The sequence below is a fragment of the Harpegnathos saltator genome, unplaced genomic scaffold (assembly GCF_003227715.2).
Source record: "Harpegnathos saltator strain DR-91 unplaced genomic scaffold, Hsal_v8.6 scaffold726, whole genome shotgun sequence".
NCBI lineage: Eukaryota > Metazoa > Arthropoda > Insecta > Hymenoptera > Formicidae > Harpegnathos > Harpegnathos saltator.
The window spans coordinates 15,321-41,925 of NW_020230567.1; the positions used below are offsets into that span (position 1 = coordinate 15,321).

General features: G+C 54.0%; 1 protein-coding gene across 3 annotated transcripts in view; it reads right to left on the reverse strand.

Moving 5' to 3' along the window:
* Positions 1-25,331, reverse strand: part of LOC112590148 (mothers against decapentaplegic homolog 7-like) — a 37,578-nt gene extending 12,247 nt beyond the window's left edge. Inside the window, exons 1-5 of one of the 3 annotated variants that reach the window (XM_025305938.1) lie at positions 24,730-25,331; positions 24,347-24,561; positions 17,022-17,230; positions 14,744-14,796; positions 7,067-11,518 (exon numbers count right to left, since the gene is read on the reverse strand). In XM_025305938.1, coding sequence (XP_025161723.1) covers positions 7,067-8,177 — 1,111 coding nt within the window. In that variant the 5' untranslated portion in view covers positions 8,178-11,518; positions 14,744-14,796; positions 17,022-17,230; positions 24,347-24,561; positions 24,730-25,331. Of the gene's footprint in view, positions 1-7,066; positions 11,519-14,743; positions 14,797-17,021; positions 17,396-24,346; positions 24,562-24,729 lie in introns of those variants that run through there. The other 2 variants (XM_025305939.1, XM_025305940.1) reach the window with 2 other exon arrangements.
* Between the last annotated feature and the right edge of the window lie 1,274 nt (positions 25,332-26,605).

The window sequence follows — 26,605 nt, forward strand, 5'->3', positions numbered from 1 at the left end:
GTCGCCTCGCGTCGCGTCTCGCCGACGCGTAATGGCCGCGCTTGACGCGCCTACACACACGTGGGAGATCGTCTCTCTTTCTCTCCTTCTTCTCCCGATCCCTCCAGACTCGCGGAGAAGAGCCGACCGGCTGCCGCCGGCGTCGTCGGGCTTTAATAAAAGCCGCCGCCGGCGGCGGCGGCGGCGGCGCGCGGCGCGCGGCGTGTCACTCATCGACGCACCTCGAACTTTGAGCCAGAGTTGGCACGATTTGAATAACAAGATGCGCAAGAGTTAAACGGCGATATTTTAGCCTCTAATTAAGGCACTTATAATAAACGCGGCGCTCCCGTGCCGGCTTATGTAATAAGCCGGCCGCCGCGCCGAGAGTGTCTCCGCCATCTCCTCCTCCGTCGTCGTCGTCGTCGTCGTCGTCGTCGTCGTCGAGGAGACTCTCTGGGCGAGGAGACGCGGCTCTATAAGCAAACCATTCCTACGCCTGTTTACGCGATTGTCAGTCACGAACGATAAATGTTAATGTACTTATTAACCTACTCGTCCCGCCTGGCGTCACGTATCGATTTCAAAGCACGAGAACGTCGCGCACGTGCGCGACGAGACGGCGATCAATAAAGCGAAGATTCGTGACACGCGGACAGTTTTGCAAAATTCGTCGGGAACGACAAAGAGCGCCAGTGGAGAGAGCCCTTACGTTATCGGATCGGTATTATTTTCAATGAATAAAGAGGATCATGGATCCTTTCTTTTTTTTCTTTTGGTGCTGAGATGCCGTCTCCGTTTTTCTCTCCGATGGAAAAACATGGAGGAATGCTTCGACGGAGCCTCGTCGCTTGCGAGCGGTCGTCGAAGACAGGTCGCTGTCGTACGCGCGCAGAGAAACGGGAAAAACGGACACGTGGAAATCGCTTCCTCGTGGACTTTCGGACATGAATGAATGCACGCGCCGCGGCGAAAGGGGGTGGAGAAAGTCGCGTACATTACGACGCGCCGGAACGCGGCGGCGATATAAACCTGCGCGACGGTTTGCGTAACGACGACGGCGACGAAGACGGCGACGGCAACGACGACATCAGCACGCCACCTCCACCGTCGCTGTCGCCGCCGGCCGATGATAATCGATTCGCCGGCGTGAATTATTAACGGCCGTCTCGGCAATGTTCGAACGCCGCCGAATGTAAAAACAGATAAAGACGGCGGCGCGTTACGAAAACAAGGCGCCACCGCGGGAGCGATTTACGCGGCGATAAACACACGCACGCACGCACGCACGCACGCACACACGCACGCACGCACGCGCGCCGCGATCCGATACGAAATTAGCGTACGCTATCGACGATCGCTGACAATGGCCGGTGGTCGTTCGGTATCCGAGTCGATGTTGCGCGTAAATCGAGCCGTCCTGAGAAACAGAGACAGACAGACAGACAGACAGACAGACAGAGGGAGAGAGGGGAGAGAGAGAGAGAGAGAGAGAAAGAGAGAGAAAATGCCGCCACCGCGATTACTTCGTCATCGCGCATATCGGTTATGTGGAACGGACGCTTCGCTCTTTGTTGCATCGACTACACGACGCGATACGAATATGCGCACTATTTCGAGCAACACAGACGCTAAATTAACCGCGTATCGCACAGATCTGTGTTAGCGTCGTGCGTGTGGGTCACACTGAAATATTCGCGGAGATCGAATCAAATCGTTTAAATCGACGAAATAAAATGTGTGTCAAGTACACGACGAGATTTTCTCGGGAGCGCGCTTGCGGCGTGTTTTTTTTTTCTTTTCTTCTCAAAGATTTATTCGCTTTTACGGATGAGAAGCTAAATCACGCGCTTCTCTCCGTCTCTTTCTTTCTCTCACAAACGCGCATTTCCGAGCCGCATACGCCACGGAAATGATATCATCGAGAATACGAACATGTGGATAGTCAACAGTCGCGCGACGAAAGCTCGTTTGGCGTGTGCGCGCGCGCGCACTCTCGAGGTCTTTGGTGTTTTGAACAAGGAAGTCTGATTTAAGTACCTACGGAATTCGCTGCGCATCGCGTACGAACGGCGCCGGCGATGCTCAATAATTCCCAGGAAACCTATTCCCGATCCGTCGAAACTACCAACACACACGTGTGTCCCAGAGAGACCGAGAATATAATAACATTCGGTAGCGGCCAAGATTCCCGACGCCTTCGCAGCGCCCAACTTTCGGTGAATCACAAAAATTTCAACGATCGAAGGTCGGCGTCGCGCGAATGGGCGCGTGTTTTGCGCGAGACTACTCCGCAAAAATCTGCGCGACTTACCCGATTGGCCGAACTTTCGGCCAATTTCTCACTCGCGACAACGAGTGCGCGAGAGTCGAGAATTCGAGAATCGTTCCACGGCCGAAAATTCAGTTCCGTCATACGAAAATTCCAACACGCAAATAATCAACTCTCGTTTCTCTCTTCGTCAGCCCAACAGTCCCTCTTCCCCCCCTCCCCCTCCACTCCCCCCGTCGTTATCGGACATCAGAATTGCAACATTCAATTTTGTCTGTCTAGACGAGTGGCTCCGTCGTGAAATTTTCATCGAACGAAATCGAAAGACGCGCCGCTCTACTTTAACGCGACGACGCATTCCGCCGACGACGGAGGCAAGACTCGCCGCGGTTTCCCGACCGAGACGAGACAAGACGAGACAAGTCAAAGTGCCCGGTATCTGGCTGCCTGCTTTCCTGCTCGTTTGCCTGCTCGCCTGCCTGCCTGCCTTCGTTCGTGGGGTTCGACTCAGTTCGGTCAGCTCCTCGACTAATGCCGGCTGGCCTCGACAATTAGCTGGCGCCAGCAATGACACGCAGCGGCGCCGGGCTGCGCCCCCTCTCTCTCTGTTCGCGTCGTCGTGTCCCACCTCGCCGCCCCGCGCGACGGTCCCGCCGGACGGCCGCGACGGACCGTCCCCGCTCGCGTCGCGTATCTCCTTCTTGCCGCCGCCGCCGCCGCCGCCGCCGTCGTCGTCGTCGTCGTCGTCGTCGTCGTCGTCGTTGTCGCCGCTGCCGGTGCGCCGCTGCCCTTCTTAACCGCACATGCTCGACGACCGGCGCCCCGTCCTCAGTCTGCCACCCGTTCCCTCTTGCCGCTGCGCTCGTCCGCTAAAACTCGCCTCGCGCTCTTTCTCTGACCGTCCGCCGTTCGTTCGTTCGTCTGTCCGTTGCGTTGCTCGTTCTTTCTCTCTCTTTACCTCCTCGTCGTCGTCGTCGTCGTCGTCGTCGGTCGACTAACCCTTCCCACTCCCGCGTCACCGTCTTTCCGCTAGTCGCGACTGACTCGCCCAATGTACGTTTTATTTTTAGATTCATTTCCTTTTGTGGCCATAACTTTGATTGCGCCGCTATTGGTAAGCGCCGCTCTACCCCCTTCTCTCTCTCTCTCTCTCTCTCTCTCTCTCTCTCTCTCTCTCTCTCTCTCTCTCTCTCTCTCTCTCTCTCTCTCTCTCTCTCTCTCCCTCTCTCTCTCTCTCGGTCTCTTTCTTCCGACGTACGTCGCTTTGTTCTCCGAGTCTTTTTTCCCAACGCCGGCGACTCTGTCGTTTTTTTTTTCTTTTTCAATCGCGGTCAGGGTATCTGTCTCTCTTCCTCTAGCTTTCTCCCGCCGCTCTTTCCTCAAATGCCTCGGCTTTTTCGGCATGCGTATAACTCGCGGTGCGAGCGAGCGCACGCTATTATTAGGCGGAGGAAAGCTCAGCGCGAAATCCGAAATATCTCTCGTTATTTCGCACGCTGTTAATTACGAAACGCACACCCATCTGCGCCGCCGTGACTTCATCTCCGGGGGCGCACAAAGTCACATTGCGATCGTTGCTTCTTCTGGCCGGAGGAACGTCGCCGACTCGCTCGTGCCTGTCCGATACGATTTTCCAGCAGCAACACGCTCGATGTTATCGATAAATCGCGCGCCACGGTGCGCTCGACTGTGACGAATCGTGCGTCGTCGCGCGATTAGGCGGCGCCGATGGACTCTCTCTCTCTCTCTCTCTCTCTCTCTCTCTCTTTCTCGCGCGCGCGCGCATGAATGATCGCGTCGCGCTAGAGGTCGTATTTCTCTTGCGCAGCGGTTAGAAGAAAAAAAAAAAAGACGGGGGAAAATAACAAAAGAACACCTTCGATCGTCGGAACGGTCGGGGTACGCGAATCGATTCTTTCCCGGCCGCGATTTTATAATTCGATCGCGTTAAACGTCGGTGAGCGCACAGCGACAGCACGCAACAGCATGCATTCGTGCTCGCGAGCTCGCCGTCGCACGCGTTCGATTTATCGCGACACCGACGTAAACTCTCTATAATCCGTCGCAGAAACATCGCCGGCGCGTCCTCGTCGAAGCGCGAGCGCGCGCCCGCGCCCGCGCCACGACGACGACGATGTAATTAGCTGGCATTATTTATCGGCTCAATTAACGAGGCTTACGAGAATGGATCTCTTATCCGAGAAATAAATATTTATCCGCGCACGGGGCCGAGACGTATCCCCGGCGCCGCCTAACGCTCGTTAATTTCGTACCGGCCAAACTCGTTATCGGCCATTTATTATGCACATCAAGTTTCCTCGACATTTGTAATTCGGAGTACGAAGGCGCGGTGCGCGTGTTGCGCGCGACTCTCGGATCAACGTCTGAGCTGTCTAAGCGTCTCTCTGTACACGTCGCGCCGAATTAAAATTACGGAATAAAGGCTATGCGGTATCGGATCATTGCCGACATTGTTCACAAGCATTTCAGGCACTACTTGGACACAGTGCGCGACTTCGCGAATTCAACCTTGCAACCGACAAATACCGACGACCGCTCTCTCTCTCTCTCTCTCTCTCTCGCAGCATCAACGCTCGCGCTCGTGTCGTTTAAAGACGGCTTACTCATTACTTTAGCGGCTTTGTTACGTATTATTATATATACCCGAATATACAGGAGACGATTCGAAATACCAAACATAAAAGATATTAAACAACCAACCTGCGATGAAATGAGAAAACGCTTCAGAATACACAACGACGAGTCGCTACGACCGAAGCGATATTCTTCGACCCGAGTTCGCGCACCTCGCGGACGCGCGATCGAATTCGCTCTCGTCGAGCCTCACGGCGGGGTAAACCGGGGGGGGGGGGAAGAGGAGGAGGGATCAGCCGGGGTTACGTAAAGTCGCGTTTTGCTGGCGCCTGCTCGCTCCTGCACTTTATAGGACGCGGCGCGACGCGGCGACGCTTTTTTGCGCTCGTAATCGCGTCGTCAAGCGCGCAACACGGACGTCAGCGGCGCCGCGGGACAGGACAGGTTAATACCATAAATATAAATTTATCTCGGAACCAACGAGAGTGCTCTCTTTGCGTGAAACGTGAGACACGCACGGTCGCACGACGAGAGGCACTCCGTTGAGAGTGTTTTTAGAAAAAAGATCTTCGACAGACGAGCGTCGAGGATTCCGTCATACGTTGCTCGTCAGTATCGAAATGCACGAGATGGACGTGTGATCATTATCAATAACCATGACGTGTTCGGGCATTGTGAGTTAATGAAAGAAAAAACTTATCGTGATTGTAGATTCTTTTTTACAGGGTAAGACATTTGTATCCGTAACGCGCGCACGTAATCGTCGCGACGCGAAAAAAGAACAAGAGCGCCGGTATTTTTCCTTTTTCGCGTCTATATTTAGAAGGGCGCAACTACGCGCAAATCTGTTGTCGTCCCGGACCGCCGGCTGAATGAGTTCCTGCCCGACTAGTTTGGCATTTCCGACCGGCTCCGCTACCGCGAGGAAGAATTCCTCGATAATGGCGAGAAGTTCGAAGTCGACCGGTGAATGCCGGCAACAGCAGGCGACCAAGTTCGCAAACAATGCAGGCGCCTCTCTCTCAGCTGGGGAGGACTTTTAGGTCATATTCGAGCACGGTCCCAGGCTCGGAAAGCGCGTTCGGTATGGTGAGAGAGGCGCCGATGGGTCATTTGAAAGTCTATAGCTACCAAGTGTTGCTCCCTGTTGCTCGTAAAGAAAGGAATCACCGAACGCGTGTCGAATGCGTGTTGACGTTTCCAGTCACATTAGATTGCATTATCCGCGTCGAAGTTAATGTCGTAAGAGTCTCGAGCGAGTAATAATAATTGACACACGCAAACGTGAGCGATCGATGCTCGTCCTGAGCCTCGCAGAGTTGCGCGCGCGCGTCGTGTTAAAATTCAAGGAGTGCGATTTATTTTCTTTTCTCTCTCTCTCTCTCTCTCTTTTTTTACGCAAATAACACGTGTCTCAGGCCGCCCGGCGGCTCCTCGGCTTTCGCGTTGTGCTTCGGGAGATTGCCGATATTGACGCTCGACAACGCACTTCGGACCTCCTCGGCAATGTATGTTGCCTGTCTGTGTATTTCGAGTGGAACGAGGTGGAAGACGCCGGGCTAATCCTCGCGTCTATCGGCAATAAATTACCGTTTTACACCGACCCGGGTCTTTAGGCTCGTTAGCGTTACCGAGCGAGACGGCCCAGCTGACGAGTAGCGTTCGACTTGCGGTTTACTGCCGTTACAATGCCGGCTGGCTGTACACGACGCTAAATTATGCCAGTGTCAACGGCTAGACACACACACACACACACACGCGCGTGTCTGTCCGGCAACGCGAAACGCCAGCGCCGCGGGCCCGGTTCCTCGTGTATTTTGGCGATTCGCGACGATGCGACATTAGAATAGAAAAGGCCGAGGAATTTGGAATCGCGAACGTCGAAGCGAAATTCACGAAGTATTCAAGACGCGCGCTCGGTGGCAATTCGACCAACTCCTCCCGACAGGACAGACTCCGAATCATCCGGACTAAAATCCCGCTTTTCATCTCGCTAAATCGACGACGACGAAATTTCGATAAAATGGAAACAAACGACGCGATCGAGTGGTGAGTCGCCGCAACGTTCAGCGCGGCGTTGCGAAATTCGCGACGTCGAGTTTCCAGGTTCATCCCCGGCGCAGGCGGTTCACCTCTCGATCAAAAGGGAGGGGAGGGGGAGTGATGGGGAAGCAAAGAGGATGTGTATCACGAAGATGAAGACGAAGGGTTTGCACTCACCGAGTTTGCAGAGCCGGCTCCAGTGGTAGGGGTTGCAGCATATGTATACGGGGTCTTTAGCGGAATGACAGATAGGAAGTCTCTTGAGCTCCGAGGAGTGCTCGAGATCCGGCCACCGCCAGATCTGGCAGCAGAGCAGGTGCGGGTCGCTCGGTGCGCTGCTCTCAGCCGCCGACGATCCTCCTCTCACTGGCGCGACGACGACGCCGCCGCCGCCGCCGGCTCCCGCTTTCCCGCAGTACCTCTCGTCCGCCGACCTCATCGGCGACGTGGACTCCTCGGACGCGGAGCAGCTCTCCTGCTCGTCCTCGATGGAGGACGAGCGATGGTGCCGGGAACGGTGGTGACGATAATGACGATAGCGCTGATGATGGAAATGACGGGGGTGATGGCGATGCGGCCTGCCGCCGTATTGCTGTTGTTGTTGTTGTTGTTGTTGTTGTTGTTGTTGTTGTTGCTGCTGCTGCTGCTGCTGCTGCTCGTGTTGCTGATCGTACGAGCGGTGGTGATCGTCGGGTCCTCCTCGCTGCTGTTGTTGCCGCGGCACGAGGACGCACGAGCCGAGATCGGCGCCGTAGCTCTCGACGGCGTTCAACAGCATCTCCAGCTGATTCTCCTTGAGCGTCTTGAGCAGCTCCTTGCACCTCATCAATCTGCTGGGATCCTCGTCGTCATCTTGGCTCGAGTCGCCGCCGCAGCAGCCTTGATGGAGCCTGCTGGACGTCGTCGTAGCGGTGCTGATGCGACCGTATCCCGTATGCGCACCCGTTGACAACGCTGCCGCCGCTGCCGCTGCTGCTGCTGCTGCTGCTGCTGCCGCCGCTGCTCCACCACCAGCACCACCACCACCTCCTCCTCCTCCTCCTGCTGTTGCTGCTGCTCCTCCTCGCGCCGCGCTGCTCCGGCTCACTCGACCCGCCGTCGCGTTATTGTTGTTATTGTTGTTGTTGCTGCTCGTATCGTAACCGCCGGCAACGCCGCTCGTGTTGCTAGTGCGATGAATACGTGACGAGTCCTCTTGAGTTTCACACTCGGTTTCATGCTCCCCACGGACCTTGGCCTTTAGCAGACGTTTAGTGAGCACCGTCCGTTTGCTCCAGAACATGAACATGAAACAAGATTTGCGGTACGTGCATTTGGTGGCCAGTCCTTTTCAACGTTGCCGCCTAGGAAAACAAAGAGACGAGGACTAGCGAAGTGGTGGGTTTTCTCTCTTTCTCTCTCTCTCTCTCTGTCGCTGACCACACACGCACGCGGTCGTCGAAGCGATCTCTGCCGATAGTTCTCAGATGTCTCGTAGCCCGAGAAGACCGTAGCCCGCGACCACCCTCTCTTTCTCCTTGAACACCCTCCGCTAGACCTTTCCTTTTCTTTCTCTTCTCCTTCTCAGTTTTCTCCTTTTCCTCTTCTTCGTCTGTTCAACAAACACGAAGTATACGCACTGTCAACGGAAAGCACTTTTTTCCCGCGAGAACGTGCAGCGCACACGCGAAAAACCGGGGGATCACAGACAGTGGAGTAGCACGTAGCGCGCACATACACACATACACACAGATATATATATTATATGTACACACACAGTCGCGCTCGCGTATATATATATTTATTTATGCCCGCGCGTATCTCGCGCGCACTTTGGATCACGGTCCCGAAATAGTGTGACAGTCCACCGCGGCGCAGCAGAGAGCTGCTCCGTCGCCGTTTCGCGTCCCCTCGCGGATCCTCCTGCTCCTGCTCCTCCTCCTCCTCCTCCTCCTCCTCCTCCTGTCTGCCTCTTCCTCTTTCTCTGAGCTGTCCTCCCCGGCCGGCGGCTCGCGGTAGTTACGGAACGATGTGCGTGTCTCCTAGCCGGGAATATTTCCGACTTCTTCCACCGAGAACGACGACGACGACGGCGAGACGAGCAAGAGGAACGTGCGTCGATCCCGTTCGCCTTCTGTCGCTCGAATAAGTTCCTCGATCGCGTAAACGTGCTCTGGTCCAACACCACCACCACTACCGGCAGACCTTGAACTCTCATTTACGCGCCTCTCGGGCCGGCCAATTGCTGACTGTTGTCTTCTTCCTTCCCTTCTTTCGGGATCGTGTCCCGACTTAGGTCCGCCAGTCGCGACCCCTACTTCTCTCTCTCTCTCTCTCTCTCTCTCCCCCTTTCTCCCTCTGTTTTGTGTCTCGGGGGCTTCGTTTTTTTTTCTGAATTATCTGCAGCCTCCGTTGATGCCGTACAGCCTGGCGAAAACACTCGTACCTCTTTTGCTCCTGTTCCACTTGATTACGACCGGCGAGACACCCCCCGCTGTCGCAAACAATCCGTGCGACGTCTGTGAAGGCGAGCGACTGTCGGCATCGCGGCGACGGCGACCCGTAGACGTCAGTCACCGCACGTTGTCGGTCACGGCATGGACGACAATGATGTATGGCTCACAGCACGCGTGTGAATCGACGAGCGAGCGAACGAACGGACGATCCTACGTACGCACGCATGCACGCATAAACGGTGCAACGGTCACCGCCGAGGTTACTGACGGATGCGCACACTGCTACTAGTATATCGTCGTACACTTCTTCTTATCCGTTACATGTACGGGAGAGAGAAAGAAGAGTCGCGCGATGAAGCGAGGGTGAGGAGAACCGGCGGGAGGGGGGAGGACTGGTAGGGGCGGCGGAGGAGAGGGTAGGCACGAAACGAATCGGTCGGCGCACGCACGACACCCGGCCTTTACTTTCCTCGGCCGTCGCGGTATCGAGGGCGACGCGCGGTGCCTTAACCTCGCGACCCGGCACCGACACGCACACACACATACACACACACGCACACGTACAGATGGACGGACGAGCGGCACGTGTGTACGTAATACGGATACGTGGTGCACGTAAGACGTCTGTGCGTGTGTATATACACACACACACACATACACACACACCATACACCGGCGACGTCGCGCCGCGAAAATCTCCCCGCGGCGGCGTCGCTGATCCTCTTCAGGAACTCGCCGGCGCGACTCTCGCCAGCTGTTGCTGCTGCGACAACGATGAGCACGGCGACAACGTTGCCGTGGAGCAGTTGTTGTTGTTGTTGTTGTTGTAGTAGTAGTAGTAGTAGTAGTAGTCCGGCCTCGGACCCGCTCGCGACAGAAGAACGCGATAACGTCGCTCCCGTTCCCGGTGATCCCGCGCTCGTGCCGTCGCCAATGCCGGCAACGCGCCGGCACCGCGTAGCGACGACGACGACGAGCACAACGACGACGACGACGACGACGACGACGACGACGACGATCGCCACCAGCACCGTCGCTGCGACGACACTCTTCTAACAACCTCGAACTCGCGATCGTCGCTCCGTTGATTACTCCCCGTCATCCGTGCGCGCGTATCACCGAGTGACATTTTCCGCTCGCATCGTCCGTCCTTCTTTCCCTTCTTCCGCTTCTCTATCACAGTCTCTCTATCGCACTGTTCCTTCCCTTTCTCTCTTTCTCTCTCTCTCTCTCTCTCTCTTTCTCTCTCTTTCACCGTGACGCGCCGCGATCCTCGGCACCCATCGCCACCGCGTCGGCCGCTCCGCTGCTACTACCGCTCGCGAAAACTCGTTCGTCGCGCGAACCGACCGACCGACCGACCGACCGCGAGGACGCGCACTGTCACATTCTTGAAATCGCTCGGTCGCTCTGGATGGAGAGAGCGCGAGCTATACACCAGCGCGGTATACTCTCACTGCCGAGGGACGGGAGAACGAGCGAGCGAGCTAGCGGGGAAGGGGTGCACACACACCGCGCGCAACGGAGAGATAGTGGGAGAGACCGGCGCACCGGGCCGAGATCGGATGTGTAACTCGACGGAGGGCGAGAGAGGTCGTACGTACGTACGTCTCGTAGGTAGGTGCGTGCGTGCGTGCGTACGCGAGAGAGAGAGAGCGGCACTTCTTCGCTCACCACGACACGATGACGAGCGACGACGTCGAGAGAGAAACGAGATCGTCGTCGGTACTTGCTACTACAAAGCAAATCTATTAGCTCCGTCGATCCTGTCGATCTACGTCGCTCGTCGCCCGATCGTCACCCTCCGCTTCTGCTTCTGCTTCTTCTTCTTCTTCTTCTCCTCTGCCTTCGCTTTCCTTTCTCCCGCAGCTACTCGTTCGCAGCGGTTCGCTCACGCGAATCGAATATAACCGACTAGCTCGTCGCGGGACGAACTGTTGCGCGCGACTGACCACGGCGCGGCAACTCCGACTCGGCTATGCTCAGCAACGCGACTGGCACGCACGAGGTCTCGCACGTACGAGCGTGCTCACCGATTTCCACCGCCGCCACCGCCGTCGCCGCCGTCGCCCTCTTCACCGGCTATCCGACCCCACCGTGGACTTCTTCTCCCACTTGTGCGTCTCGCTTCCCTCACGAGTCGTCGCGTCCCGAGCGGCGCGTCTCGACGTGCCGATACACCGACCGCAGCATACTAAACACACAAAGTAGAGACTGTCAAACATGGCCGCGCTGGCGGCGGAGGCGCCACGGTCGCCAAGTAGCGCGCCGCCGGAGTCTACTCTCGTGGCTGGCGGCTCGTTTTATCGCGCGTGGCGACGGCGCCTCGCCGGCGGACTCATCAAACGTGCGCGCACGAAAAGTCCTTGTCGCCGCCTGACTCGAATTCGAGTAGTCGAAATTCTGATCGCGCGGCCAGAATGAACGATGATGACCCCTCCCTCCCCTGCCCGTGAGAGCGGGATTCTTGTGTACCGTTACGACCGTTTCCCGTTTCTTCGCAATTATCGCGACGAGTTTAAATATCGTTTTAAGTTTACTCGATAAGGATCGCGCGCGCGCGCGCGCGCCAACGTGTCGCGGATCGCACGGTTTCCCAAATGGAATCGTCCTCCGCTCTCGCTTTACGTCCAAACAATGTTACTCCGAGCGATAATTGAATTTTATGTTCATGTTTTCACACGTAATCGGAGGTTTGTTTGAAAAGATAACGGTCATATCGATCATGCATACAGTCCCACTTTTTCGACATTCCGTGTATCTCGAGACTCGGGAGATAAGGCTGAGTGGGCCCGGAACCGATAATAGGCGAAGCTTTCGATCCGGCAATAGAGCAAAGATAGAGGATGCGGAGAAAGAGAGAAAGAGACATAGCACAAAGGTAGGAAGAGGAAACCGTTAACGACGAGCGGTCGCTCGCCGAAGCAGACTGACGCCAGCCAGCGTCTCGACGCGGCAGCTTGGCGTCTCAGCGCAAGTCGCCGGGTTACGTCTCGTCTCGGAGGAGGTCAACATTCCAGGACGAATTTTAGTCACGGTATCTTCCGTACCCAACTCACCCCGACGGTCCCCGTCGACAAAGAAACGTCAGCGAAGGACGGACGGACGGCGAGCTATCGGATGACAAAGGAAATGGCCGGGAGACGCCGGGGACCGGGTCGCGTCGCCGGGAGCGCGCTGTTTTTCGAACGGCACGGCGCGACATTTGCGCCATTAACACTATTACACCGCGATATGGACTCGCCGATTTTTGCCGATTTTCGCCGTTCAATCACGCACGGAAATGGCAACCTTACGCTTACTTCTCGCAGTTACACGTTGCGTACATTAAGCGTTCCCGACGCATTTCTCTCGTCGGCGACGCAGTTCGAAACGCGCCGGAGACTCAACCGGAGAGAACTTAATCAGCGGGAATTTGCATGTACTCGGCGTCGCGAAACGGACGAAAGTCGCATCAAGGACGGTGCCCATCGTGTATCTTTATATGACGCGAATGTTGAATTCGTCGATAAAACTCCGAATTCGTGCTCGGACTTGCCGAATTCGCGGAAAGGATACACCGGACGAAATCGACTGGTCCGTCTTAACTAGAGATGTGCGAACTATTCGAATCCGAATCCCTATGATTCGAATCCGAATAATTCGAAAATCTCGAATCGCGAAGATTCGAATACGAATCAAATATATTAGCGTTTGTGCGTATCAGTTATAAAACGGGCCATCTGGGCCTGTGTATTTGAACCCTTAACTTATATATTAATTAATTATTAATTAATAATGTTTAATTACCGTAATTAACCTAACTTAAAATTAATAACTTAATTATAAATTACTTTAAATATTTAAATATATACTTCACTTTAAGATGATATTACAATATTATCAATATTCCCTTTCATATTAAAATCTTCCATCATTATTTGCACGTTTAATATTCATGTTAAATTTTGTAACGGTTCGATTCGATTTGATTCGAATTCGAATGAAATTTCATGGATTCGATTCGATTCGAATTTGAATTTAAAAAATGAGATTCGATTCGACATAAAAATTCTTGATTCGCACATCTCTGGTCTTAACCTATATACGCGCGACGATCCCCTGCACACACGTATCTACCTCTGAAAGACCTAGTCTCTATACTTGCCATACGTACGGATAATGTAATCGCGCTCGATTCTCGACGCTCGCCATCACTCGTTCGCGCGTGGGACGCACCTTCGACGTGCAAAAAGGACGCTGCAAGTGCGTACCGATCGCGATTCAAGACGAAACCTACATGGCGGAACTACATGAAGTGACGTGACGTCGTGCGATAATCGTCACGAGGTATCGAACATGTCGCCATGTTGACGAGTAAAATACAGCGCGATCGCGATCGCGTGTCGCGGTAATTAACGGTACGAATCGTCGGCCTTTGCGCTTTTGACTCGCCGGCGGAGACTCCCCGCGCTCGAATTGTCATCGTCGGGAATGTCGGGAACAAGTTTCACGCACCCGGCGTATGCAAAATGCGCCCAAACGGCCCCGCTAAAGCATACCTCGTGGAACAGGGTTGTCCAGAGGTGATTGCCGTGTCGTGGAGGTTAGATACCCGCCTTCTACGTTCCGGACTCAGCGAGAAGCAGCCGCTTCCACGAATGACCGTCGCCAAGCGTGTCGAAAGTAAGTCCCGTGCATTCATCGTGGCAAAATACCGCTCAACAGCCATCAAAACGTATCTCTCGCGGGGACGAGGGTGGTGGCAGCCGGTCGCGGAGGTACCGAGTAAAGTGCGATATCGAGAATCGCAATATGCGTCTACGCGTCTACGTTAGATTTGAATTGCTTGCACTTTTGACACTTTTACACTTCACGTTGCACCCTGGCCGCCTCTCTTTAGGAAGAAGAGTTCTCATTGGTTATCGTTCATCGCGTTCGACGTGCAACCGGCATCAGATATAAAAGTGTCAAAAGTGCAAGTAACGCGAACGAACTTAATAGCATAGTTAGTTAAGGTGCGTGCCGTTCCTTTTTCATCGTTTCATCGGAAGGACGCTCCGAATTTTTTCGCGACCCCGGCTCGCTGAAAGCGAGTTTCGCGCTCGAATGATCGTGGGCCAGGAGTGCCGGTAGTGAATGTCGTGCATCCGTGATGATGTGGAAGTCGTCGAAAGTGGATGAATCGCGTGAAATCGGCGGTCGAGCGAGGTGCCGCGCGATTTTCGTGTCGTAGAGGTTAGGTCGCGTCATATCCCGCCTTTCGGAACTAACGGAAGCGCGTCTACGGAATTATTGTCGCTGGATGCATCGAAGGTAAGTGCATCGTTGTTAAACAATAGAGCGCAATACACGAAATATTCGTGAAGGTAAAGACATCGTTTCGAGCGCGTTAGTTTTTGAAATGACCAGTGACATAAATATATCATCAATTACTCACAAAGCTCCGAAGATCCTTGTCGCCCGCACTCGTTGACGCAGATCCAGTCCGGTCTGCAACAGAAATTGACGGCGTGCTTGCCTTTTTATTGAAATAATATTAACATTTGACGTCAGAAGCGTGGTGAAGCGTAAAATTCACGTTGTGAGTCGTAGAAGTCATCATAGAAGACTGACCGAATCGGCCGGGAGTTAGTGGTAGTTTAACTTTCGACGGCGATCTCCTCGTCCGAGCGTCGGGAAAAACTTCCGCTTCGACTTTATCTTCAGCTCGGGCAGATAATGTTGCGTTGTCGTTCGGAGAATTGTTTTCGAGAGGAGATCTATGTATTGCAGCGCACATTAATGCGCACGACGCATCGGACGCGTGCCCTGTTACAATTTTAATTTATTGCCACGCCATATTACAATCGCGCGGCAATAATGCGCGGTTATCGCAACGTCAGCCTATTGTCAGGGAAGAAAATTCAACATTCTATTGTCGGGCCGGAAGTAACGGCGTGCTGTCTACTCGTTGACTCGCTCGTGAAAAAGCTCGATGAGCGGCGTGCGCGCTGACGTCATCCTCGCGTCGCGACGAGAGCTACGAGGGACCTTCGAGACCAAGGTCGAGCGAAAATTCAGAGATTAAATTTTCGGAGGTGACGACAACCAGACAACCGACCGACCGGCCGGCCGAGCGTTGAACTCGGAAAAATTTCGCTCCGGCAGGTGTGTGAGATCCTGCGCGTCCTCTGCTCCTGCTCGCTCGGCCGTTGACTTGGCGCTGTATCGGCGCGTCGCATCGGCCGCTGCTTATAATAACGCATAAAAATGCGCAGTTTATGCTTGCTCGAAAGAGAAGCGCCGCAGCGCGTTCAATTTGGATCGCAGCGGCGTCGGTCGACACTAGAGCATGGCGAGCCAGGTATATGTCGAAACACTGAAAAAGGATCACGAATAGCATACCAGCGCGCGCGCGCGGAGCCGAAAGGATCGTCGCTCGTAAATTTTCTAATTTTAGAAACCCGTTTCGCGATCCCGCGGACGAAATTTTGTAATAGGCTGCATATAGCCTCGCCCAGTCCCAGCGCCCGTCCGGCGACGACTTTATGGTTACGGGAGTCTGTAATTTCGTTTTTCCTCGTCGAAACGCCGTCGTAATATAGCGTAACACGCGGATCGCCGCGGTCTCGCGATATTCCGTATCGGTCACGACGTTTGTGGAAGCGCGATCGTATCGAGATTCCATGAAAATCAGCATTCCAGTCTAGTCGGATAAGATTTCCTCGCGCAAGAGTGCGCTCTGCATGACTCCGACACGCAGGCAGACGTTATTCGGTCGGAAATGACGAGAAACGGAAGACGCGGTTCGCGCAGTGACAATTAAAATAACAGAGACAAAGTCGCGCGGTTTATACGGCGCGCGTACATAGCCCGACTATCTCGATATATCGTTCCACAATCGCCTGCCTTAAAATAGTAAATGACGTTAGATATTTATGCGACGCATAATTCGCGCGTCGCAACGCGCGTAGTTTTTAACCGCGCACACCGCGACTCGACGTGAAGCCGCTTTGTGAACTTGAGACGCGCTAAGCGGTGCGCAGCATCACCGTCTGGGCATATGCGTCCGCGCGAGTGATCTAATTTTTAATAATATTTTAATAATGTAACTCTCGACCCGAGCTTCTGCAGGCCGAATCGTAAATTCAATCATTCTTACTGGACAATCTGGACAAATCACGCATAATATACTACGACACATTTTATAAATGCGATAAAATATAAAATATTCGATATGGGATTAGATATGGGATTATATATATTTGCTATAACATGGAATGTACGATATAAAATATTGATATGATTATCATACATTCCTGTACTGTCTTGATATTTTTGTACGCAATGACATGAAAATTGTGCGACATAGCAGTAAAATATTAGCAGTAAAAATATTAGCGAGATGTTACATTGTATAAAAAATAATACAACCGGCATCGTACTTTTTGACCCTTAATCTCTGCGAATCGTGCAAAATAGCAGTCACAAATTCCGCCAGATTCCGACGCGCGAGTGTCTCTAACCCATTCGGGTCCCCTCTCTGTCTCTCTTCTCGCGACGGGTCGCGACGAGGGTCTAGACGCGTTATTTCACCGTCGGAGCCTGCTCCGAAATGATATAGAATTTAGGAAGTTATTTAGTTATGTACGTCTGGCGTCCTGCGCTGGCTAGTAATCAGACGCCTGGCCTCCGCGAACGCTGTCCGTCTCTCTCCGATTCCTTTCCGCCCTTACCTTCCCGTCCCGCGCTCCTCCTCGTCCCACGCTCTCGTTCCTCGCTCTCCCCTCTCGCTCGTCCGGCCGGTAAAGCTCGCGGTAAATTCTTCAGGGCCGTCCGCGTTCTCGGTGCCTCGATGTCTCGGTCCAATTAAATGTCGATCAAGGCGGCCCTAGCCCAAGGTATACGGACGTTCCGAACAAAAAGATCTCGTTTAGTCCGCACGCTAGGAAAGAAGAGAGAGGAAGGGAGAGAGAGAGAGAGAGACTCCGGATGAGGTGGAGAGTATTCGTTTGTCCGTATATCCGTAACGGGACGCACGAATTATTCCCGCTCTCGAGGATACAAGGCGCCTTTCAGCAGTCGCGTTTCCTTTGACGAATATAGATTTTACCGTGAGAGCAAGCGAGAGAGAGAGAGAGAGAGAGAGAGAGAGAGAGAGAGAGAGAGGAGGAAGGGAAGAGAGAGAAACGACTGAAACCCTTTGGCCGCAATGACAGCCTCTTTGTGCCGTAAATGCAATTTTGGAGGGATAATCGTGTTATTATTTTGTTCCGAGGTATCCTTACCAACGCTGAATTAAATTAGAAATTATTGAATGAGTACAAAAGTTCTGATACTTCTCTGCTCTTCACGATTGTCTGGCTAATATGTATGTGTGTGTGCGTGTGTATGTGTGTGTGTGTGTGCGCGCGAGGGTGATTTAATTGAAATTTCGTCTTTGCAGTGATCAATGAATCATCATTTAGTTAGTCGACGGCAATTACGCGTACGCGTACGTTTCTGCGAGACTCGAGTTCGAGACGCGAGCGAAGCACGCGAAACGGCGCAGGATCGCGCGCGCGATCGTACTTTTATTTTGTTCTATTTCTAAACGTGAAAATTACTCGCATGCCCGCCACCGCTCCGCGGAGCGTGTGGCGCCATTCTTGACATATCGCAACCGATGGCGCCGAGGAATGCTCGAACGTCGTGCTACTCGACGGAATACCGAAATTCCGTCGATACCGAAAAAATTCCGCTTCCGACAGCGCGAACGAAATAATCGCCGGGGCTGTTTACAAAACTGCCCAGAGCTCGCGAGGCGCGTGTGTCCTTAAGTAATCACCGTATTGCATAATTGCTACGTCTCCGCAATCGGGACGAATGAGCGACTCTTCTTAGAACGAACGGCTCGTAGGCGCGATCTCTTCTAAATTATCTGATCGCCAGTTGGACAGTTGGATTTTTCAAACGAACCACATAACAGTTAGAAAAAAAAGCACCGCTCGTCGACGGGTCGTAGTATCCATATAAAATCCGCGTGCACGTGTATGTCGTGTGCTCGTGCGTGCATTACGCTCGTTCTTAAAATGGACATCGCCGAGCCGCGGATCGCGCGAGCCGCGTGGGGACGAGCGACGCCGTCGCGGCATAAGCACCGGCGCCCGCTCGAAACAATGCAGCGCGATAGGAATGCCGAGCTCGCGCAAATAGAATGAGACGAGGGTCGTCTCTTCCCGAAAGGTCGTGATGTCACCTTTCGTTTCGACCGAGCTCGCTCGCTCGCTCGTTGTGTCACTCGCGCGCAACCTCCTTCCTCTTTGCAGGCCTCGTCGCAACCGAAGATTATTAATGAACGGGCCGGTAAAGCAGCCCGCCGCCAATTACCGCCGCTGAACGACGTGCTTTCCGAGCCGGCTCGGAGATTAACGCGCGCACTCTCGCGTATTCGCGATCCGGCCGGGCCGAGTCCGGGATTCCCCATCGACGGCGGCGGCGGCGGCGGCGGCGGCGACTAATCGATCGCGATCCACGAGCCCGCGACGTTCTCTACCCGACGGATAGATAATTGAAATTTCAGCGGCGACCCCGCGACCAATTTGCGAGACGCGTGAGAAGCGGAAAAAATGCGCGAGCACGCTGACGAGCGCGCGTCTCCGACACTTTCCGAGAATACCCGCTCTTTCTCTCTCTCTCTCTCTCTCTCTCTCTCTCTCTCTCTCTCTCTCCTCTCCCTCCCTCTCTCTCTCTCTCTCCCTCTCTCTCTCCTCTCCCTCTCTCTCTCTCTCGGCGGCGCCGAGACCGCGACAAGGCAGAGAGGTATATGATGATTGACGACGCGCTGACGTTGTCACGCCGCGCACAAACGAGGGAGCGGCCGCCTCTCTCGCATGGAAAACATTTTCAGCTGCGGCATTTTTGCCGCGTCGCCATTAACCGCCGCGCCGCGCCGCGAGATTACGAACGGCAAGTGGGTATATCGCGGATCCTACTCGTTTCTCATTTGTGCTCGTTCGTATATGTTATCATAATTATCCTCCGACCGCGCGAGAAACGCGTACCCGAGTTCTGTAGTTTCAATTGCGAATGGAAAAAAAAAGGAAGGAAAAAGAAGGAAACAACATCGTCTCTCGTGTGTCGTAATGCCTCGCGATTAGCGCGTTGAATACCGTGGCGGTTACCGTCGGCGACCGGGGCGCTGTGATATTATCGTATCCGAAAAAAAAAAAAAAAAAAAGAAACACAGAAAAGTTACATGCAAAGTACGATTGACCCCGTCTACGCGCGCTGATTCATAATCGCGTTAAATTAGCAAAAAAATAGAGCAGATAGAAATTTGCTGTTTGTAGTTATTTATCTAGAAAAGTTCCATCGTCGACGCAAAAATACCCAAGTGATATGACCTCGATTACGAGTGAAGGATGTACGCTCATTACCGAAATTACGTCTCTTCACCGTATCTCCGGTGAATCGGTCGTCGACGGAGCTTTCAAAGCGATCAAACGGAAATTAACGCGGCGGCGAACGCATTAAAAAACGGCGCGTTTCGCGTTAATTTTACTCGACCGGAGGGCACGGGCGGATATCGAAAAGCGCTCCGAGATAGATAGAGGGAAAGAGAGGGAGAGAGAGAGAGAGAGAGACATGAAGTGTCTCTCTGAAACTCTCTATGTAGGAGACCGTCGGCGCCGATGTCAACGCTCCAAATTCCGAGCGAGAGAGCGATCGTCGTCGTTCTTCGAAGCGGCAGTGGCGGCGGCGGCGACGATGGCGGCTTTGCGAGCATCCCGCTCACGATTCCGCTATAATTCATCTTCCGCGAAGCGCAGAGACGTTTCGGGCTATTCTCGGGGCAGGCGGAATCTTTTTCAGCAACTCCCCGATGGACCGAGACGACACGTTGGAACGCGTGTCGTCGGTGGTATGACCAATCATTCGGGGCTTCTAGCTGTTTATCACCGTGTGCTGCATTGTGCGTGTGTGTGTGTGTGTGTGTATATTTGCTACGCGTACCTGCGTCGAACGTTGCGGAAAACTTGGACGAGCCTTTATAGCTAATAGCGTATTATTATTACGAGTCTCGTCGCACGCTAGTAAACACTTTGATCGTCCGATAAACAGATCCCACGAGAGAAACGTGTATATTTATATATATTTATATATATTACACTCTCCAAATATCTCTCGAAGTGAAGTCTCGCCGAGGATGCGAGGGAGAATTCAATCGAAGCCTAATTAATTCTAGATAATCACTTCAGGTGTCCACGAGGGCCAAAATCAGAGCTTGAATGTCCTCCGAACAAAATGAATAATCTCTTTCTCTCTGTCTAAACCTCGTCAAACGGAAACTATAACTCTGTTCAGTTTTATATATGTATATATAATCCACAGTCTAGTGATTTTGTGTTAACAAAGTCACTCGAAATCGAGTGAGTCGGCTGTCGGTCTAATTCTCCGAGTGGAATTTCACTCGCAGAAATCTAGAGAGTATTCCGCGCGAAAAGCACACGTGACGTTGAACGATTCGAATTTCAGTCCGGCGTGTCCTCAACGCGTCCGCTAGACGAGTGAGACGTCGGACGTGCCACCGACATTACGAAGCGTTCGTAAAATTTCTCTCACAAATGACAGAGAAAAAGCGTCAAAAAGAGAAAGATCGAGAGAAAGGGGTACGTCCATTGTAAAGTTGATGCGACCCGAGTCTGTGAAGGATAAAACGAACGCGCGACCGTAACGGCGCCTCATTGTTCGCGCTCGCTGTGTTAACAGCGTTTCGCACACCTGTCAGTCAGCGGGACGGGAGGCTTTGTGCCGGTTATGGAAATTCGGCTGGTATTAACGACGATCGTTTGTAAACGGGAAACCCGGTCGCCAGGTCCGTGGCAGTGTGTCGCGACGCGACGCACGCAACACGACGCGACGCGACGCATTGCACGCTCGACGGACTCCGAGGACTCGGTACGTAATCGTCTGCATCGCTGGCGCCATGTCCCTACTTAACTCGTCAGGGATTTAAATATATTCGATCAAGTGGTCGCGCATACGATTAACGATTGTTCCATAAAAACGGAGCGCACGGGTGTGTACGCGCGCGTGGAAAGCTGCCGATGGTAATAGCGCTGGTGGCAGCAGTAGCAGCAGCGGCAGTAGTAGTAATACTAGTAGTGGTAGTAGTAGTAATAGTAGTAGTAGTAGTTCCAGCTCTCTCGCCTCGCCTTCGTATTCGAGATATTTCTGCCGGTGGTTGCCACGAGGAAATACGCGCGTTTAAGTCGCAGCAATAAAGCGTAACTCGAGTTAATCTGAGCCTCGCGCTAGAGAGAGAGAGAGAGAGAGAGAGAGAGAGAGAGAGAGAGAGAGAAACAGAAAGAGAGGAGGAGAAACGCGAGGTAGAAATATACACGAGGTACCAAGATTCATCAGAGACTTTCAAATTCATTGTTAAAAACACGCCGAGATTATTACAAAGAGTAATAAGAGAAACCAGCGGCAATAACCAGTTTCCCCGTCGACGACCACCGCCGTCGTTCGATTGAACTCCGAACGACGTCGCCAGCTCGTGGCTCGTGAAGACGATCTCCCTAAAACCGAGCGGATATACGGCCACCCGATCATGCCTCTCTCTCTCTCTCTCTCTCTCTCTCTCTCTCTCTCTCTCTCTCTCTCTCTCTCTTTCGCCCCTTTTTTCATTCCGGACACGACGGCTGCCAACGGAAGTCTCCACTTTGGCGCGACGCGAAACCGCCGGCGACCGGGCGGCTGCTCGGCGGAACACCTGCGACGAGCGACGACGTTCGTCAGCGGCGTTGTGTCTGTCGGTGGGCGCGAGAGCGTAGCAACGACGGCCCTGCGAAAGCGGCAGCGGCGACGGCGACGAGGACTAGCGAGCGCGCCGGCGACGTGGAGGAGAGAGACGAGAGGGGGGGGAAGGTATGACGGGACAGGTGCGGCTCGTAACTTCCTGGATGATATCGGCCGGTCCGGACGCGCGACCGGCGCTAACGCTGACGCTTACGTTAGCGCTGGCGCCACTCGGATCCGCGCCGTAGGCGCCTGTCCGTCCCGCTGCCTCCCTCCGTGCCCCGCCGCGCCCCTCTCGCTCGATCGCTCCCCTTCTGCCGCTCTCCGCACCGCCGCAGTCCAGCATCCGTCCGTACCTCTTTGGCCCGCGCCGCAACCCGCCCGGGCCCTCCTTCTCGCGGCGAGCACCACGCGTTCGGGCCAAGCGAGCGGCGACGACGGCGACGGCGGTTCGCTCGCGCGAGAGCGAAATCGTCGGCGAAGACGACGCCGCCACCTTTAGCCGTGCGCGCATCGGGGCCCGGTCTCGCGTCTCTATAGATGCCGAATTAAATATGGGGGTGGATAGATAGGTAAGAGTAGTTTTTATCAACATTCTGGAGGCTTCACTCTCTGAGAACGTAGGTTACACGCGAGACAAAGTACTTGGGACAAACATGAAGAGACGCGGAAAGAAGAATATGAACGGAGGGGAAAGAGGAAGAGGAAACATCGTCGGCTGAAAATCCCTACGTACGACGTAGGGCGTAATCTATTCGGGCGCGCCGTTGTTATGGTCGAGAGCGCGGGGTCGCCATGAGAAGCGCCACGACAAGCACGAGCGCGATATCGGGGGACTGAATTTTCGGAGATGACGCATGTGCGAGCCGGGAGCTCGCACGCTGGGAAAAACCTCGCGGCACGGCGCGCGGCCAGAGGTGGGTAAACGCGCCGCTCCCTGGCAGGCGGCGGCTCGCGTAAAAAAAAGGTGTATCGTGGGATACACCCACGTCAAGGCGTCGTCCGTCTAAACGTTGAACTCGACAAGGTTCGACGTTGGCGCGTTCGACGATAACATCGCGTGTCGTCTTGGCCGAGAACAATGATCGACGGACGCAGCGCGTCGTCGTTAATGCAATCGGCGATCTTACCGCTGCTTCGTGCACTCTGTAAAGTCGTTTACAGTTTAACGCCAAAACTACCGACGATCAACGACCCGAGGGCAAAAAATGTTTTTACTTCTTTGCTTTCCTTCAACGTTGATGAAAAGCACAAAATGCATCGTTACAAGTTTGAGCAACTTTCCCGAGAAAATCCACCTTGACTTCTTGGGTGCTTTGAGTGTGAAAGAAAGTCTCTTGCTCGCACAGTTAGGACAACCAAATAGCTAATCCTGCGAAGGCACCGGGGATGATGACCGTTGGACCTGGGGAAGGTTTCGGCGGCACGACGAATCAGCCGTGCGCCGCGGAGCGACGTGTTTCCCGGCCGATCGCTCCCGCGAGATGCGCCGCTACTCCGTGCCGGCGCGATATGCGCGCGCGTTTAAATTTACACACGCTAAGTCTAAATACGGCGCGTCCATCACAGCGCGGAGATAATGGGGATAAAATAGAGTCTCCCGTGGCGGATGATATTTACGCGTCGGCTTGCGGCATTACTATATTTACACCTGCCACTCATGCCACCTCGATTGACGGAAACTATGCGGGGTAACGATTACATCGATCCACCTTCGAAACGCATTCCGCAATCGGCGCCTGACGCAATCGCGTCTTTATGCGCGCGCGCTCGCTCGCTCGCTCGCTCGCTAATCGCGCGCGATTCGACGTTGTCGCGGCGACGTTAATTTATGCGCCGGTTATTACGCAAGAGGGAAGAAAGAAACACGACGATGCTCGGCATAATTATCGCTTCCCAAACGCAGCGAAATATTTATTCCTCTGTCGCGGAGAGCCCGAGTCCTTCTCCTTTCGGCAACCTGTCTCCTGTTCGTCAATTAAACGATAATGTTGCAATAATCATCTGTGCTCGCTCATATCCGTTTTTCTCCTCCCGTATCGCGTGTCGTTCGCTGAGTGTCCTCGGCGGGGGGGAGGGGACAAGGGAAATCCGCGGACGCCAGAACGACAATGGCTGAATTTTCATTCTCTCCGTAGTCGCGTGTTTTTTTTTTCTTTCTCTCATTTTCGGACACACTTTCCATCCATTTAGCTCTCTCCCTCCCTCTCTCTCTCTCTCTCTCTCTCTTTCTCTCTCGACGTTCCCGTAATATCGCTGAACTCACGTTGTCTCTTACCTGTTGCCGACTTTCCACTATTGGTCGAGATACCGCGCACGTGCCACGCCGGCGTACAAAACACCGCCGTCGCCGTCGCCGTCGCCGTCGCTGTCGCTATCGCTGTCGCTGCAAGATCTCTGCCGCCGGATCACGGAGAACTCCGCGGGTAAAGCACACCGCTGAATTTTACTACATATGTTCGTTATCCCGCCGATCTAACGAGGCACACATATCTGAAACACATGTCGATATTTTTCCTATAATCAGTCCGAGTTCTCTTCATGCGGGGTATATCTTGAGTTGCGCACACAAAGAAACTCTCGCGGAGCGATCAACTCGTAGCGTAATTGACAAATAGCGAATTATTTACATTTAGTATTCGAGAAAATACATCAGTTTACCCTATGTCCGATCGTTCGTGTATCCTTTCTCCGATAAGACGAGCATCGAGGTACAACTTTGGCGTCGAAAAGAGTGTCGATTAACTTGGATTTTAAGTTCCATCGGCGAAAAACAGCGGTATCAAAAACCTTTTGCACTCAGTAACTTGGCGTGAGAAGGCCAGAGTAGAGAGACAGATAGAAAGAGAGAGAGAGAGAGAGAGAGAGAGAGAGAGAGAGAGAGAAAGAGAGAAGGAGAAACCGGCGGCGAGCGAGTGAAATTGGCTCGGCTCGAAAGCCGAAAGCGCCCGGGAAGACGCCGCGGAATAGCGGAGAAAGCTCGCTTTTCAATGAACGCGCGCTTCTTCGGCGGAGTCCGCCGTCGAAATTGCTCCTTGTGCAATCTCCCATTCGAGGCGCAGAGAGCCCTCGACGAGGAAGAGGCTCGATGCGCGCTCACGTTGGCGGTGCGGAAGACGAGTCTCGCGCGATCAGCCAACGCAGCACCCGACACGACTCTCCGGATCGCCAAGCGTCGACTGGCCGCGATCACGAGAGTCGCGCAATATGTAGCGCGTGCTGAAGCGTCCGCGCCGTGCGGACGACTGGAGCCGGCGGTCGGGTCGTCTCTGCTCACCCCTGCGGCCATCGTCGTCGTCGTCGTCGTCGTCGTCGTCGTCTCCTCTCGTCTCTAAGGGCGGCCGCTGTGTTGCCGGCGCGCGTAGTGGCGCGACGCGACGCGACGCGATGCGACGCGACGCGACGCGGCGCGGCGCGAATCCGCGGCGACACGGCGAGCGGCGGCGCGCCAGTAACGTGGCGACGCGGCTCCTGACGCCACTCGCCGCCGGCGACGGCGGCGACGGCGGCAGTGGCGGCGGATACGCTCGCGCTCCCCGTCGTCCGATACACGTACATGCATACGGACTCGCACACATGAGGAGGGCCACACGTGCGAACGGCGTCGCTTTTATGTGTACTTTATGCACGTGTATGTATGTATGTATGTATGTATGCACACGTGCGCGCACGGGAACGACGCCGGGCACCGTAGTGGCGGCGGACGTCGGCGAGAGCGAGCGGGGTAGTTTCTGGCTGGCGCGCATGCATGGCCAACGAGGACGTTGAGACTGCTACACACACCAGGGTGCTTGACCGAGTCAAGCCAAACGACCGCCGCCGCCGTCGCCGACGACGACGACGACGACGACGACGATGACGACGACTCCGGTATATATATATATATATATATATATGTTTCGGGCGTCTCTTCTTGCTCTCGCGCCGGATAAACAATGTCATTTGCAGCGGCGGCGGCGACGGCGGCGACGGCGACGGCGGCGACGGCGACGGCGGCGGCGGTGGCGGCGACGGCGTCATGTCCCTTCGTTGCTCGATATTTCGCGCCCGAGAAGCCGGAAGAGCAGCGTCGACTCTGCCTTGCGTCGCCGAGGATTAGAGTCGGGGTGCTATAGTCGGATAGCTTGTGGTCGATTACGTAATCTCCATCAAGCAAGTTCTGATGCCGGGAGAACTCGGCTAGTAGTTCGGGGTGAATAATTGATCGCCGTTTCGAAAATATCGGAGGCCTTACTGCGAGAGCGTACTTTGTGTCGTCGCTTGAACTTTTTGTCCGCCAATCTCCACAATTCTTTCTGAACGTGATCGTTAATTGATAAGCAGTTCCTTACCTGCTGCATTTCTCTTCGGCGCTGTAGAGCACATTTATCGCTCGAGAATTATCGCTCCTTACTACGCGCTGATTGTTTCTCCTCCCTTCAGCTTGGCAGATGCTGTATATACTGTCATGAAATTAACAATCAATTATCGTCGTTTGAGTCATTTTAATCAAGCAATGTGCACTCTCGTTTCTTTATATAATTGTTTCCTTGATCGA